The 16683-nt window shown below is 39.0% G+C and overlaps 1 protein-coding gene across 3 annotated transcripts in view; it reads left to right on the top strand.

The window, feature by feature from the left end:
* Positions 1 to 16683, top strand: part of LOC128694800 (FHIP family protein GK23746-like) — a 103692-nt gene that overhangs the window by 72079 nt on the left and 14930 nt on the right. For all 3 annotated transcript variants that reach the window (XM_070094303.1, XM_070094301.1, XM_070094302.1), the window contains one exon: positions 5908 to 6082. In XM_070094303.1, coding sequence (XP_069950404.1) covers positions 5908 to 6082 — 175 coding nt within the window. The remainder of the gene's footprint in view (positions 1 to 5907; positions 6083 to 16683) is intronic.

Here is a 16683-nt window from a genome sequence, read left to right as displayed (position 1 = left end):
CCAAATAACAAAAATAAATAAATAAAAACCAATTACAGTGGACCCCCGCATAACGTTGGCCTTACATAACGATAAATCCGCATACCGCTACATTTTATCGCTAAGATTTTGCCTCGCATACCGCTAAAAGAGGTATGGGGTAGGTTTAAAAATGTAGTGTTAGAGTGTTCAGCAGAAGTTTGTGGTTACAGGAAAGTGGGTGCGGGAGGGAAGAGGAGCGATTGGTGGAATGATGATGTAAAGAGAGTAGTAAGGGAGAAAAAGTTAGCATATGAGAAGTTTTTACAAAGTAGAAGTGATGCAAGGAGGGAAGAGTATATGGAGAAAAAGAGAGAGGTTAAGAGAGTGGTGAAGCAATGTAAAAAGAGAGCAAATGAGAGAGTGGGTGAGATCTTATCAACAAATTTTGTTGAAAATAAGAAAAAGTTTTGGAGTGAGATTAACAAGTTAAGAAAGCCTAGAGAACAAATGGATTTGTCAGTTAAAAATAGGAGAGGAGAGTTATTAAATGGAGAGTTAGAGGTATTGGGAAGATGGAGGGAATATTTTGAGGAATTGTTAAATGTTGATGAAGATAGGGAAGCTGTGATTTCGTGTATAGGACAAGGAGGAATAACATCTTGTAGGAGTGAGGAAGAGCCAGTTGTGAGTGTGGGGGAAGTTCGTGAGGCAGTAGGTAAAATGAAAGGGGGTAAGGCAGCCGGGATTGATGGGATAAAGATAGAAATGTTAAAAGCAGGTGGGGATATAGTTTTGGAGTGGTTGGTGCAATTATTTAATAAATGTATGGAAGAGGGTAAGGTACCTAGGGATTGGCAGAGAGCATGCATAGTTCCTTTGTATAAAGGCAAAGGGGATAAAAGAGAGTGCAAAAATTATAGGGGGATAAGTCTGTTGAGTATACCTGGTAAAGTGTATGGTAGAGTTATTATTGAAAGAATTAAGAGTAAGACGGAGAATAGGATAGCAGATGAACAAGGAGGCTTTAGGAAAGGTAGGGGGTGTGTGGACCAGGTGTTTACAGTGAAACATATAAGTGAACAGTATTTAGATAAGGCTAAAGAGGTCTTTGTGGCATTTATGGATTTGGAAAAGGCGTATGACAGGGTGGATAGGGGGGCAATGTGGCAGATGTTGCAAGTGTATGGTGTAGGACGTAGGTTACTGAAAGCAGTGAAGAGTTTTTACGAGGATAGTGAGGCTCAAGTTAGAGTATGTAGGAAAGAGGGAACTTATTTCCCAGTAAAAGTAGGCCTTAGACAAGGATGTGTGATGTCACCGTGGTTGTTTAATATATTTATAGATGGGGTTGTAAGAGAAGTAAATGCGAGGGTCTTGGCAAGAGGCGTGGAGTTAAAAGATAAAGAATCACACACAAAGTGGGAGTTGTCACAGCTGCTCTTTGCTGATGACACTGTGCTCTTGGGAGATTCTGAAGAGAAGTTGCAGAGATTGGTGGATGAATTTGGTAGGGTGTGCAAAAGAAGAAAATTAAAGGTGAATACAGGAAAGAGTAAGGTTATGAGGATAACAAAAAGATTAGGTGATGAAAGATTGAATATCAGATTGGAGGGAGAGAGTATGGAGGAGGTGAATGTATTCAGATATTTGGGAGTGGACGTGTCAGCGGATGGGTCTATGAAAGATGAGGTGAATCATAGAATTGATGAGGGGAAAAGAGTGAGTGGTGCACTTAGGAGTCTGTGGAGACAAAGAACTTTGTCGATGGAGGCAAAGAGGGGAATGTATGAGAGTATAGTTTTACCAACGCTCTTATATGGGTGTGAAGCATGGGTGATGAATGTTGCAGCGAGGAGAAGGCTGGAGGCAGTGGAGATGTCATGTCTGAGGGCAATGTGTGGTGTGAATATAATGCAGAGAATTCGTAGTTTGGAAGTTAGGAGGAGGTGCGGGATTACCAAAACTGTTGTCCAGAGGGCTGAGGAAGGGTTGTTGAGGTGGTTCGGACATGTAGAGAGAATGGAACGAAACAGAATGACTTCAAGAGTGTATCAGTCTGTAGTGGAAGGAAGGCGGGGTAGGGGTCGGCCTAGGAAGGGTTGGAGAGAGGGGGTAAAGGAGGTTTTGTGTGCGAGGGGCTTGGACTTCCAGCAGGCATGCGTGAGCGTGTTTGATAGGAGTGAATGGAGACAAATGGTTTTTAATACTTGACGTGCTGTTGGAGTGTGAGCAAAGTAACATTTATGAAGGGGTTCAGGGAAACCGGCAGGCCGGACTTGAGTCCTGGAGATGGGAAGTACAGTGCCTGCACTCTGAAGGAGGGGTGTTAATGTTGCAGTTTAAAAACTGTAGTGTAAAGCACCCTTCTGGCAAGACAGTGATGGAGTGAATGATGGTGAAAGTTTTTCTTTTTCGGGCCACCCTGTCTTGGTGGGAATCGGCCAGTGTGATAATAAAAAATAAAAATACAACTAAAAAACCCGCTCAACGCTGTTCGTCCGAGACGCGTCTAATGTGCGCCCTTAGCCAGCCTCACATGTTCCGCCGGTGGCATTGTTTACCAGCCAGCCTCCGCGGTAACATCCAAGCATACAATCGGAACATTTCGTATTATTACAGTGTTTCTGGTGATTTTATCTGCAAAATAAGTGACCATGGGCCCCAAGAAAGCTTCTAGTGCCAACCCTACAGGAATAAGGGTGAGAGTTACCATAGAGATGAAGAAAGAGATCATTGATAAATATGAAAGTGGAGTGCGTGTCTCCGCGCTGGCCAGGTTGTATAGTAAACCCCAATCAACCATCGCTACTATTGTGGGCAACAAAAAGGCAATCAAGGAAGCTGTTCTTGCCAAAGGTTTAACTGTGTTTTCGAAACAGAGATCGCAAGTGATGGAAGATGTTGAGAGACTCTTATTGGTGTGGATAAATGAAAAACAGATAGCAGGAGATAGCATCTCTCAAGTGATCATAAGTGAAAAGGCTAGGAAGTTGCATGACGATTTATTTAGAAAAATGCCTGCAACTAGTGATGATGTGAGTGAATTTAAGGCCAGCAAAGGTTGGTTTGAGAGATTTAAGAGGCGTAGTGGCATACATAGTGTGATAAGGCATGGTGAGGCTGCCAGTTCGGACCACAAAACAGCTGAAAAATATGTGCAGGAATTCAAGGAGTACATAGACAGTGAAGGACTGAAACCTGAACAAGTGTTTAATTGTGATGAAACAGGCCTGTTTTGGAAGAAAATGCCAAGCAGGACGTACATTACTCAGGAGGAAAAGGCACTCCCAGGACATAAGCCTATGAAAGACAGGCTTAGTCTGTTGATGTGTTCCAATGCTACTGGTGATTGCAAAGTGAAGCCTTTATTAGTGTATCACTCTGAAACTCCCAGACCGTTCAGGCAAAAGAATGTCCTCAAGGCTAATTTGTGTGTGCTGTGGAGGGCAAACAGTAAGGCATGGGTCACTAGGGACTTTTTCTATGACTGGTTACACCATGCATTTGCCCCCAATGTGAAAGATTACCTAACTGAAAAGAAATTAGAACTTAAGTGCCTCCTGGTGTTAGACAATGCCCCTGGTCATCCTACACACGTGGCAGAGCGACTTTATGGGGACACGAAATTCATTAAGGTGAAGTTTGTGCCTCCTAATACCACTCCTCTCCTGCAGCCAATGGACCAGCAGGTTATTGCAAACTTCAAAAAACTGTACACAAAAGCTCTGTGTGAAAGGTGCTTTGTAGTGACCTCAGAAACTCAACTGACTCTAAGAGACTTTTGGAGAGATCACTTTAATATCCTCAATTGTGTAAACCTTATTGGTAAGGCTTGGGAGGGAGTGACTAAGAGGACCTTGAACTCTGCTTGGAAGAAGCTGTGGCCAGAATGTGTAGACAAAAGGGATTTTGAAGGGTTTGAGACTAACCCTGAGAATCCTATGCCAGTTGAGGAATCCATTATGGCATTGGGAAAGTCCTTGGGGTTGGAGGTTAGTGGGGATGATGTGGAAGAGTTGGTGGAGGAGGACAATGGCAAACTAACCACTGATGAGCTGATAGATCAACTTCAACAGCAAGAGGCAAGACCTGAGGAAACTGGTTCGAATGAGGGGAGAGAGAAATTGAAGAAATTGCCTACTACAAAGATTAAGGAAATCTGTGCAATGTGGCTGAAAGTGCAAACCTTTATGGATGAAAATCACCCTCACACAGCTATTGCATGCCGTGCTGGTGACTATTACACTGACAATGTTGTGAAACACTTCAGGGAAGTCATAAAGGAACGAGAGGTACAGGCCACTATGGACAGATATGTTGTGCTACAGAACTCCAGTGACTCTGAAGCTGGTCCTAGTGGCATTAAAAGAAGAAGGGAAGTAACCCCAGAAAAGGACTTGACACCTCAAGTCTTAATGGAAGGGGATTCCCCTTCTAAACACTAACACTCTCTCCTCCTCCCATCCCATCAATCATCACCAGATCTTCAATAAAAGTAAGTGTCATGTAATTGTGCATGCCTTTTTCAGTTTGTGTGTATTAAAATTAATATTTCATGTGGTAAAATTTTTTTTTTTTTCATACTTTGGGGTGTCTTGCACGGATTTATTTGATTTCCATTATTTCTTATGGGGAAAATTCATTCGCATAACGATAATTTCGCATAACAATGAGCTCTCTTGTACGGATTAATATCGCTATGCGGGGGTCCACTGTATACTGTATATTGCAAGCGAAGCAATGTTGGACAAGCATTTCACCATGTTTGAAATGCTAAAACACCTTGAAACATATCTAATATCATAAGAAACTGATGTACATAGTGTTAAACATTAAAATTAAATAAAAAAAAAAAAAGAAAAAAAAATCGTATCTTGGCATCAATAATTGTAAAATGTAAATATCCCTGGCGCTTTTATGTTGCTGTTGCCGATAAGTGATAATTTTTTTCACCAAAAAAAAAAAAATGTAAATTCTTCAGATTCCACTCATTTTAGTGTTATTCACTTTTTTTTTTTTTTTTCAGAATCTTGCCATACTACCAGGAATTTTTTTTTTCCCATTTGTTTGAGCTAAGGGGTTAATATTTTGTCATCTCCCCATTAGTCAAAGTAATCACTGGATAACTGGTTGACCTAGATGCTCTTGATTGCCTGCTGCAGCCATAACATAGATGAATTGTGGCAGCCATCTTTTTCATGATATTCTAGGCATTCTCAATAGGATTGAGGTTTGGACTACTCCCTAGCCACTGTAAAACCTGTAAAATTCCTTTTAACTGCCCTAACTACTTGTTTTTATAAATACAGCCTCTCCTCATATAGCGGTGTGCTCGTTTACCAATGCCCCGGACTTACGACAGGCTCTCTGACCAGTATTTATACCTAAATAATGTATATTAGAGCTGATTTCCTCTATTCTGTTTATTTATAAAGTACACTACTGTATAAACATTTAAAAATATACCAGGAATGTTATAAATGGTGCAGAGGTGAAATTAAAACAATATCAAAGATGGTTGACACAAACCCACTACCATTATAGTACGCTCCTCACTTAGTGATGAATTCGTTTAACGACGTGGTCAGGAACAGAACTCTGTCGTTAAGTGAGGAGAGGCTGTACACTAAATGTGTTTGTTTACAGTATCTTTCTCTAAAAATACAGGTACAGTGTTGTATTTGAAAAAATTTGTTGTGGTAGTGAATTTTAAAGCCAGGTCAGGAGTGTAGAGATTAAAAATGGCTCCCATATTATCGTTTAAGCATATCATTGTACTTAATGTTTTCATTATTATTATTATTATTATTATTATTATTATTATTATTATCATTATATTGTATTTAAAAAAGGTGTTAAATCTGTTTGGGTCAAACAGCACAGTGTTTTCAGTAGATCATATATTTTATTTAAAATTGTTCCAAACAAATAATTTATTTTATATAGGTGGTAAGTGGCCTGAAACAACGAATTGATAGCTTTCTCACTGCTGAAGATGCACCGCTACTAGCAGAAGCCAGAACGTGGTTTGTGATGAGACTAATAGCTCCACGATATTCTCCCTCCACTCCACGAACATGTTCAGTGTCTTCATCTTCAACAGACACTCCTCTTGTCCGAGGTAAAATTAAATCTGGAACTGTCCACCATGTATATTTCAAGTGATACACTGTATTTGAAATATCTTAACTATTTTTATCAGAAATGTGCAAAGTTTAATCAGCCATTAAATTTTGACATATTTCAGTACAGTGGAACTCTGGTTTTCATACGGTCTGCATATCATACAATTCGGATTTAGAACACTTTTTTGGGGCGAAATTTTGGTCCAGATTTCGTACTTCAATCCGGAAATCATACGTATCATACACGTCCGCCCGCCCGGGAGCATCCGCAGTCTGGCTTTGTCACTGTTTGAGTGAGCATTCATCCAAAACATTTCACAATTGTTGTGCTTGTTTATTGATTGCAGCTGCTAAATAAGCCATCATGGATCCAAAGAAATTTCCTAGTGCCAGCCCTTTGGTAAAGAAAGTGAGAAACATAATAGAATTCTTCAATGATTCTACAATATGTACAATACTAAAGCAGCAGGAGTCGATAAAGGCTATAGAGCCAGCCAGCAATAAAATGTAGCAAGTAAATTAAGTGATTAAGTGATAGAAAAAGGATGACGCGAAACTAACTCCAATGTTGTTGGAGGTTCAAGGGCCACTGACAACATACACTGACCTGCACTATATTCCACCACCCTAAACCTCTGCCAGCATCTCCTCCAAGGTGTGTGCTTTAGTATACATACAATAACCACTTTATATCTTTACATTCTCTATTGTGTTTTTTACAATATTTCTTGTTTATAAATTATGTACATTGTTTCAATGTTTTCATTATGAAACTGTGATGTAGTGCAGTTAGCCTCACAAACACTCCATTTTCTCTTAAAATAATGGGAAGATATGTAGTCACAGTAGGAGAGAGAATGGCAGCTGCTGCAACCACCACTAATCACATACATAATGACATATTTTGTTCATTCTAGAGTATATATCATGTTTCTATGTTATTAAAGTTGTTTATTATCTCATATTAGATGAATTGTGATAGATAAATAAGCCATAGAGTTGATATTAGTGCCATATTCAAGTATTTTGTCTTGTCTCCAAAAAATAAACTCTCCTCCCTCTCCCCTCTTCACTGTCTTCCATATGCCAACAATACTCTTCAATAAAAGTAAAAGTGATTTAAATGTTCATTTATCCATTTCATTAGTCCTTTACATTTATTTCTCATTGTGTTCTCTATGTAAAACTAGTTATTCTCTATAAAATGTAGTTTTTGTTAATACTTTTGAGTGTCTGAAACGGATTAATTGGATTTACATTATTTCTTATGGGAAATATTAATTCGGTTCTCGAATGGTTCTGGAATGGATTAACCCTTTCAGGGTTCAAGGCCCAAATCTGGAGTCACGCACCAGTGTCCAAGAATTTAAAAAAAAAAAATTTGTTATTTTTTCTTATGAAATTGTAGAGAATCTTTTTGTGAAGGTAATAAAACAAAAAGTACGAAATTTGGTGGAAAATTGACGAAATTATGCTCTCGCGAATTTTGATGTGTCAGCGACATTTATGAATCGGCGATTTTGCCGACTTTGACTCCCATTTTAGGCCAATTACATTATTCCAATCAAACAAATTCTTAGCTATTTCACTAGTATTCTTCTATTCTATCAATTGAGCACAAGAAATCGCCAAGTCAACTGTTTCAACTACAAAATAAAGTGATCGGAAATTGTTAATTTGGCCAATTTAACACAAAGTTCAAAATATTCCAATTTCAAAATAGGGTCCAGAATAAACAATGTAGGCATTCCTGGCACTAAACTAACGTTTCCTCTGTTCATTAGTTATGTTTTGAGGCTTTACAAATAAATTCCATTTTGATTTTTTATTCACATAATGAATTTTTATTCACACCAAAAAATAGAAGATTTACTGTTATGCAATACTGTAATAATTGTATAAATATCATCACCATATTTGTGAATGTATATTAGACCCACCAGCTGACGTGTATTAGACGTGTGAGGTCGTTTGTTTACTCTTGAATATCGGCAAAAATTTTAACATTTCCGCTACTTTGAGCTCAGTTTCAAGCCATTTCCAGTGCTAAAACCAATCAAAATCATCTCTATTTCTGTAATATGTCTTCCATTCTATCAAATGAGACCAAGAAATCGCAAATACAACTATAAAAAACATACGAAAAAACACTGCAAAGTTGCTGTTTTAATCGAAAAATCATGATTTAAGTTTTTTTCTCTCATTATACACAGTGTGCTGCAGGATCTGTTTTATGTGGTGCACACATACCACATAGATGTATTCTCTCATATCTAGGCCCAAATGTACCACTCACAGTTTATCAGAGTGAGCTGAGCTCATGGCGTAGATCTACGGTTTGGACCCTGAACGTAAAGCCGTAGATCTACGGGACGGACCCTGAAAGGGTTAAGTATGAAAACTGGAGTTCCACTGTATACAGTATATACTGTAATAAGTGTATATGTATTTATCATTTTTTAATCTAAGTAATGCTTTTTTTTTTTAACACTTTAGCCATTTCCCATCAAGGCAGGGTTACCCAAAAAAAAAAAAAAAAAAAAAACTTTCATCATTCAACACATTCACCATCACTCATACATAATCACTGTCTTTTGCAGAGGCGCCCAGATATGACAGTTAAGATGTCCCTCCAAACTGCCAGTATCCCAAACCCCTCCTTTAACCCTTTCGGGGTCAGTCCCATACATGTATGGCTTAACCTTTTGACTGTTTCAGTCATATACAGTGGACCCTCATTTTTTGTAATGCTTGAAAGTTGTAATTTTCGAAAATCGTAACGTTTTTTCGTCAAAACACTGACTTGAAAATCGTCATTTGACTCGCAAATAGTCATTTGTCTCGGATACATATGCACGGCCCCGAGCAGCCTCACACCATTCCCAGCCAGTGTGCCATTGTTTATCAGTGAGTGAGGATGATCCCACAAGTTCATACGATACATTTCATAATGCACCTACCATCCGACTTACGACCAAGCTTGGTTCCGACCAACCGGTCGTAAGTCGAAATGGACGTAAGTCGAACCTTTGAAAATTGCCGACATATTGGGTAGGGCATAATGTCAAAACTTTCTTATATAAACTACCTACATTATACTGTAATGTAATGTACAATCATTATTTCATTCTTTTTACCATAATTTACTTCTGTTGTTGTATTTTAATTATTTATGTACTGTATATAATGTATACATGGTAGTGATATGTATTTTAAATTTTACATCGCATACAATATCATATGTTACTATTATCTTTATGTATTGTCGACACAGTTGAATGGGAGAATACCATTGGTAGTGTCATCCTGGAAGAATGTTGTGTAACATATACCCTAAGTAAAGAGAAACAACTCTGGAACGTGTGTAATACGTATCCGGCTGGCTGGCTGGGTGGCCAGGTCTGTGGTTGGCTAGGTGGGTGGCTGGATGGGTGGCTGGCTGGCTGGCTGGCTGGCTGGGTGGCTGGATGGGTGGGTGGGTAGTTGGCTGACTGGCTGACCGAATGTGGCTGTCTCTCTATACAGTGGACCCCCGCATAGCGACCTTAATCCGTGCAAGAGGGCTGGCTGTTATGCGAAATGTTCGCTATGTGAATGAATTTTCCCCATAAGAAATAATGGAAATAAAATTAATCCGTGCAAGACACCCAAAAGTATGAAAAAAAAATTTTTTTACCACAAAAAAATGTTAATTTTAGTACACACAAACTGAAAAAGGCATGCACAATTACATGACACTTACTTTTATTGAAGATCTGGTGATGATTGATGGGATGGGAGGAGGGGAGAGAGAGTGTTAGTGTTTAGAAGGGGAATCCCCTTCCATTAAGACTTGAGGAGGCAAGTCCTTTTCTGGGGTTACTTCCCTTCTTCTTTTAATGCCATTAGGACCAGCTTCAGAGTCACTGGACTTCTTTCGCACAACATATCTGTCCATAGTGGCCTGTACCTCTCGTTCCTTTATGATTTGTCTAAAGTGGTTCACAACATTGTCATTGTAACAGTCACCAGCACGGCTTGCAATAGCTGTGTGAGGGTGATTTTCATCAAAAAAGGTTTGCACTTCAAGCCATTTTGCACACATTTCCTTAATCTTTGAAGTAGGCAATTCCTTCAATTTCTCTCTCCCCTCCTTTGAACCAGTTTCAGAGTGATACACTAATAAAGGCTTAACTTTGCAATCACCACTAGCATTGGCACACATCAACAAAGTAAGCCTGTCTTTCATAGGCTTATGTCCTGGGAGTGCCTTTTCCTCCTGAGTAATGTAGGTCCTGCTTGGCATTTTCTTCCAGAACAGGCCTGTTTCATCACAATTAAACACTTGTTCAGGTTTCAGTCCTTCAGTTTCTATGTACTCCTTGAATTCCTGCACATATTTTTCAGCCGCTTTGTGGTCCGAACTGGCAGCCTCACCATGCCTTATCACACTATGGATGCCACTATGCTTCTTAAATCTCTCAAACCAACCTTTGCTGGCCTTAAATTCACTCACATCATCACTAGTTGCAGGCATTTTTTTAATTAAATCCTCATGCAACTTCCTAGCCTTTTCACATATGATCGCTTGAGAGACGCTATCTCCTGCTAGCTGTTTTTCATTTATCCACACCAATAAGAGTCTCTCAACATCTTCCATCACTTGCGATCTTTGTTTCGAAAACACAGTTAAACCTTTGGCAAGAACAGCTTCCTTGATTGCCGTTTTCTTGGCCACAATAGAAGAGATGGTTGATTTGGGTTTCTTGTACAACCTGACCAGGTCGGTGATACGCACTCCACTTTCATACTTATCAATGATCTCTTTCTTCATTTCTATAGGAATTCTAACCCTTATTGCTGTAGGGTTGGAACTAGAAGCTTTCTTGGGGCCCATGGTCACTTATTTTCCAGAAACAGCACCGAAAACACTGTAATAATACAAAATATTCCGATTGTATGCTTGAATGTTACCGCGGAGGCTGGCTGGTAAACAATGCCACCGGCGGAACATATGAGGCTGGCTCAGGCCGCACATTGGACGCGTCTCGGACGAAGGCCGCTGAGCGGGTTTTTGGGCGCTATGCGGGGCAAAATTTTAGCGATCAAAGTGTCCGCTATGCGGATTGTCCGTTATGCAAGGCGTCCGTTATGCGGGGGTTCACTGTATATCTATCTATCTATCTATCTCTCTCTCTCTCTCTCTCTCTCTCTCTCTCTCTCTCTCTCTCTCTCTCTCTCTCTCTCTCTCTCTCTCTCTCTCTCTCTCTCTCTCTCTCTCTCTCTATCTCTCTCTCTATCTCTCTCTATCTCTCTCTCTCTATCTCTCTCTCTCTCTCTTTCTCTCTATCTCTCTCTATCTCTCTATCTCTCTCTATCTCTCTCTCTCTCTCTCTCTATCTCTCTCTCTCTCTCTATCTCTCTCTCTCTATCTCTCTCTCTCTATCTCTCTCTCTCTATCTCTCTCTCTATCTCTATCTCTCTCTCTCTATCTCTATCTCTCTCTCTCTCTCTCTCTATCTCTCTCTCTCTATCTCTCTCTCTCTATCTATCTCTCTCTCTATCTCTCTCTCTCTCTCTCTCTCTCTCTCTCTCTCTCTCTCTCTCTCTCTCTCTCTCTGGTACATGTAAGTCAAGTTATCATACATATTATAAATTACCTATGATAACCCAAAAAATCCAGACAAAGTGCTATACAGTGGATCTGTGCTCCAGTGCCCTAAATTAATAATAATATTAATGATCATTATTATTACAATAATACATATGTACTAATATTAATATTATTATTATTATTAAGCTATAATATAATAATCGTATCCACTCATTACTTACCTTAAAATATCTGTAGTTTTAATGTAGAGTGAGAGGTGAGTAAACAAGATTAAATGAATAAATGAGAGAGAGAATGAGAATGTAGAATGTTCACGAGTTATGTAAACAAACGTTGTTGTTGTTGTTGTTACCAGCCCGGACACGAACGGTTCCTGTTCACTGTCAAGCCGACCAGAAAAACATCTCATAATTGTTAATTTATATGTTATGTAGCATGTTTATTATATAATTTTGATAAAAAAATCATAGATGGATTAAGCAAAATGTCTATATTAACGTTTTATACACATTTAATGCGCCTCTGATTATTATTGTTATTATCATTATTAATATGGCGTCTTCAAGACCAAGTACACTCTTAATGAGTGGCTCTGAGACAGACAAGCAGACAAAGAGAGAGACACAGATAGACAGACACACAGGTAGACACAGACAGACACAGGTAGACATAAAGCCAGACACAGGTAGACAAAGACAGATACAGGTAGACAGAAAGACACACAGGTAGACAGAAAGACAGACACAGGTAGACAGAAAGACACACAGGTAGACAAAGACAGACACACAGGTAGACATAAAGACACAGGTAGACAGAAAGACACACAGGTAGACAGAAAGACACACTAGTAGACAAACAGATAAACAGACACACAGATACAGACAGATATACAGGCAGACAGATACAGACAGGTTTATGTGCAACAGTGAAAACAAATAGAGAGTTCGAGAGTAAGAGCCTTTCTTGCCACAATCTCCAGTGCAAGATTCTGACTTCATCTTAGGGGCCATGGTGAAATTTACTGTCCAGTTAGTACAGTTAATACAGTATGATGCTGCTGATAGGGCAGGGTTACTCAAACTGATGCTGCCTGCATGACACATTGCCGCCGCGAGTATTGTCAAATGTTGTACAGCGGTGTGCATCAGCCGGCCCAGCCCAGCTGCCAGATGCACGGTCGTAAGTCGAGTGGACGTATATCGAGCAGGTCGTAAGTCAGATGGTAGGTGTATTTCATTCATTTTAGTGCTGGCAACTGCTAAATAAGCCACCATGGCTCCAAAGAATGCTTCTAGTGCCAGCCCTTTGGTAAAGAATGTGAAAAACACTTATAATTTAAGAGAAAGTTTGTAGAAAAATACGAAAGTGGTGTTGGTAGAGTGGTAGCAGTTGTGATAGTGGTAGAGGTTGGGAGTGATGGTAGTGGTTGTGATGGTAGATGGTGCCTTCTTCAGTAATTCAGTGATTCTACTAACTTCTCCAATGTTGTTGGAGTTATATAGGGCTACAGAAAACACCGCCGCCTCAGCTGCTGCTTCACCACCATTATGGACTTCTTATGCTCTCAGTGGCCCTTATACACTCAACCACACAACAACACCTCTCGTGACATACATAATGACTTATTTTATTCATTCTAGAGTATATTCCGTGTTTCTGTTATTAATATTGTTTATTATGTCATATTAGTTGAATTGTGGTAGATAAATGAGCTGTAGAGTTGATATTAGTGTCATATTCTCCAACAATGAACTCGCCTCCCCTCCCTCTGCCCCGTCTGCCATACACCAATAAGAGTCTTCAATAGAGGTAACTGTGATGTTAAATATTCACTTATACATTTTATTAGTGTACATTTATTTTGCATTCTTTTCTGCATGTAAATCTATATTTAAGCTAGGGAAGTGACCTACAGTCATTATGGAGGGGGATTCCCCTTCCAAACAATAACCTCTCTTCCCTCTTTCCTCCTCCCTGTCTTCTATTCATCAACAACAGCCTTCAATAAAGTTAACTGTCATGTTGAATGTCCATTCTTTTGTGCATGTAAATCTATCTTTAAGGTAAAAAAAAATTTTTTTTTTTGATACTTCTGGATTTACATTATTTCTTATGGGGAAAATGGATTCGCAAATCGTCAGTTTCGATAATAGTTACACTCTCTGGAATGAATTGATTACGAAAAACGAGGGTCCACTGTACATACGTCTTACGAGCCAGTGTTTCAGACGTATATACAGTGGACCCTCAACCAACGGTATTAATCCGTTCCAGCACATTGTTGCAATCAGGAATTTCAGTTTCAGCGAAATCTTCTTTGATAAGTTCCCTTAATTGCTTTGAATTTGTATTCCACATCCTTAGAGGCATATTTGCTTCTTTCATCTCCTTGTTAGCTTCTCTGTATAAGGATTTCAAATCCTCCTCTTTATTCACACTACCTTGAAGATTGTCCACATAGAAACTTTTCTTTAAGATTTCTTTGAAGGGACTTTCAGATTTCTTCAAATGTGTATTTAGAGTAGCTTCTAGTAAGAATGGAGAGGATGTTGCACCAAATAATACTGATTTGAAACGATAAGTTTTCACAGGACTTTGAGGATCATGTGGATTTTCAGGCCACAAGAATCGAGTATAATCTCTATCTATTTCTTGTAGTCCTACTCCTAAGAAAGCTTTGGAAATATCAGCCGTGTAGGCATATGGGTTTGTGCGAAATTTCATAAGCACGTCTCCAAGCTTCTCAGCTAGTAAGGGTCCGGTCATCAGACAGTCATTAAGACTTGCTACATCTTTATTTGCACATGCGCTGCAATTGTATACAACACATAGTGGAGTGGTTTCAGAATCTTTTCTGACTCCATGGTGCGGGAGATAATGAGCGTCTGTCTTCAACTTGTCTTCGACTATTTCCTCAATGAATTTATTGTCCAACTGTTCTTGTATGATATTATCATAAACAGTCAGTAGCTCTGGATTCTTCCTGAGCTCATGTATTTATGCTTTCATCTGTCCGAGAGCCATGCGATAATTGCTAGGCAGATGTGGTGGATTTAATTTCCATGGTAACCTAACCCAATACTGTCCATCTTTATATTTGACAGTGTCTAAATATTGGTTATAAGTCTGAGACTCTTGTGGGCTTGGTTTATTTACATCAATACCTATCGCATCTAAATCCCACAACTTATCAACTGGTTCATTCATTTCTTCCAGTAATGATAATTTTTGCTGTGGTACATGATCAGCGGTTATTCTCGTAACTAGTACATTTTCCACTGAATCAATATCAGCTTCTTTCCCACTTTGAGAGGGAATGGGACCACATATCATGTGGCCTCCTGCTGTTTTCAGCAAGTGAACATCATGTTTACTTACTATATTTTGCACAAAACAGTGATAATAATCACTGCCAATGATTAAATCAATTGGACTAATTGTGTCCGTCTGTATGTCAGGACAGGCTAACTTGACCTTAGCTGCTTTCAGTGCTGCAACTGTTTCTTTTAATCCCTGGATCTGCACAGACTTAGGCAAATCATCTACTACCACAGCTTCTACTGTCTTTTTCCTGTTTCCTAGACCAACAGTGATTCTGGCTAGGTCATATGTCTGTTTACCAGAATTGTGGAAAAAACCAGCTATATCTAACTGTATTTTGGCATAGGGTTGTTTATTCAGTTTCTGCAACACTGTTCTTCTTATGAAGGACCTTTGTGAGCCTTGATCAAATAGTGTTAGCACATTGGTTTTGTGTAATTTATTAGATAACTCAACTCGAGCTATCGGGAGAGCAGTTGCTTTAAACTTATCTCTCACATTTAATGCTGTTGCTTGTTGACTTCCTGATTCTGTGGAAGTCTGCTGCTGTTCAGCAAAAGTATTTGGGCATAATGCGGTATGATGCATACCCTTGCATTTAAAACACTTCTTCAGTGAGCATTTTCCTCCCTTGTGTTCACCTAAACACTTGATGCACCTTTTCAGCTGATGAACACGTTGTTTACGTGCTTCCATTGATGTGTATTGAATACAATACTGTGCCCAATGTGTTCCATCACAAAGTACACATTTTGGAGTATGCTTATGTATGACAGCCTGTATACTGTCTGTTGTATTCACAGCTTGATAAATGCCTATATGGAATTTCCCATTATGTGGTTTAGTGGGAGTAGGTATACTCTTTTTATACTGAGTTGAAGGTTTGTTATCCACGGGATTTGTGGATTTTTCATCTTGTCTCGTTGCTTGCATGCATGAAACTATTGTTTGTAAACCATTGCTAATTTCTTCACAAGTGAAATAGGATTTATTGAACATAATATTTAATCGTTCAATAGTTTGTGGTGACAACTTATCTTGTACAATACCACTGATAAACCAATCACATTGCCTTAGGTCATATTTAGCACCTAGAGATCTGAGACTATTGTCTAATGTGATTCTAAATGCCTGTAAGTCTGAAAAACAATGTTTGGGTGGCTTCAAGCTTGATATTAAGACTGCATGTCTAACTCTGGCCTTGTCAGCATCAAAGTAATTGTCTGCTAAGACACGTAAGGCTATTTGATAATTACCTTTAACCACCGGAAATGACTTAATCAGTTCATAGGGTCCTCCCTTCACAAAACATTTAAGGTAATTGAACTTACCAATCTCATCTATGTCAGTTTGTGAATTTACTATGGATTGAAAACCACTAATGAATTCTTCATAATTATGACCTTGGAAAATAGGTAATGACAATGTAGGTAAGCTTGGTAATGGGACACTTGTTCTTGTTACAGGTGTAACAGGTGTTTGACCACTAGTTACAGTAGGTCTCTGTGACAGAGTTTTGTGGCAGATAGCCTGTACTCCTGTCCACCTTAATTGTTGATTACTAAAAGTATCCAAAACATTTTTAATTTCATCCTCAGATGGGTCTGATTCAAGAAATTTATTTTCATAATGTGTATAGTCTGAATTAATTATTTCCAGACGTTGTGTAAATAATTCGAATTT

This window comes from Cherax quadricarinatus, chromosome 45, assembly GCF_038502225.1.
Source record: "Cherax quadricarinatus isolate ZL_2023a chromosome 45, ASM3850222v1, whole genome shotgun sequence".
Taxonomy (NCBI): Eukaryota; Metazoa; Arthropoda; class Malacostraca; order Decapoda; family Parastacidae; genus Cherax; species Cherax quadricarinatus.
The sequence above is the reverse complement of the archived record's forward strand: the minus strand, read 5'-3'. Positions and strand labels throughout refer to the sequence as shown.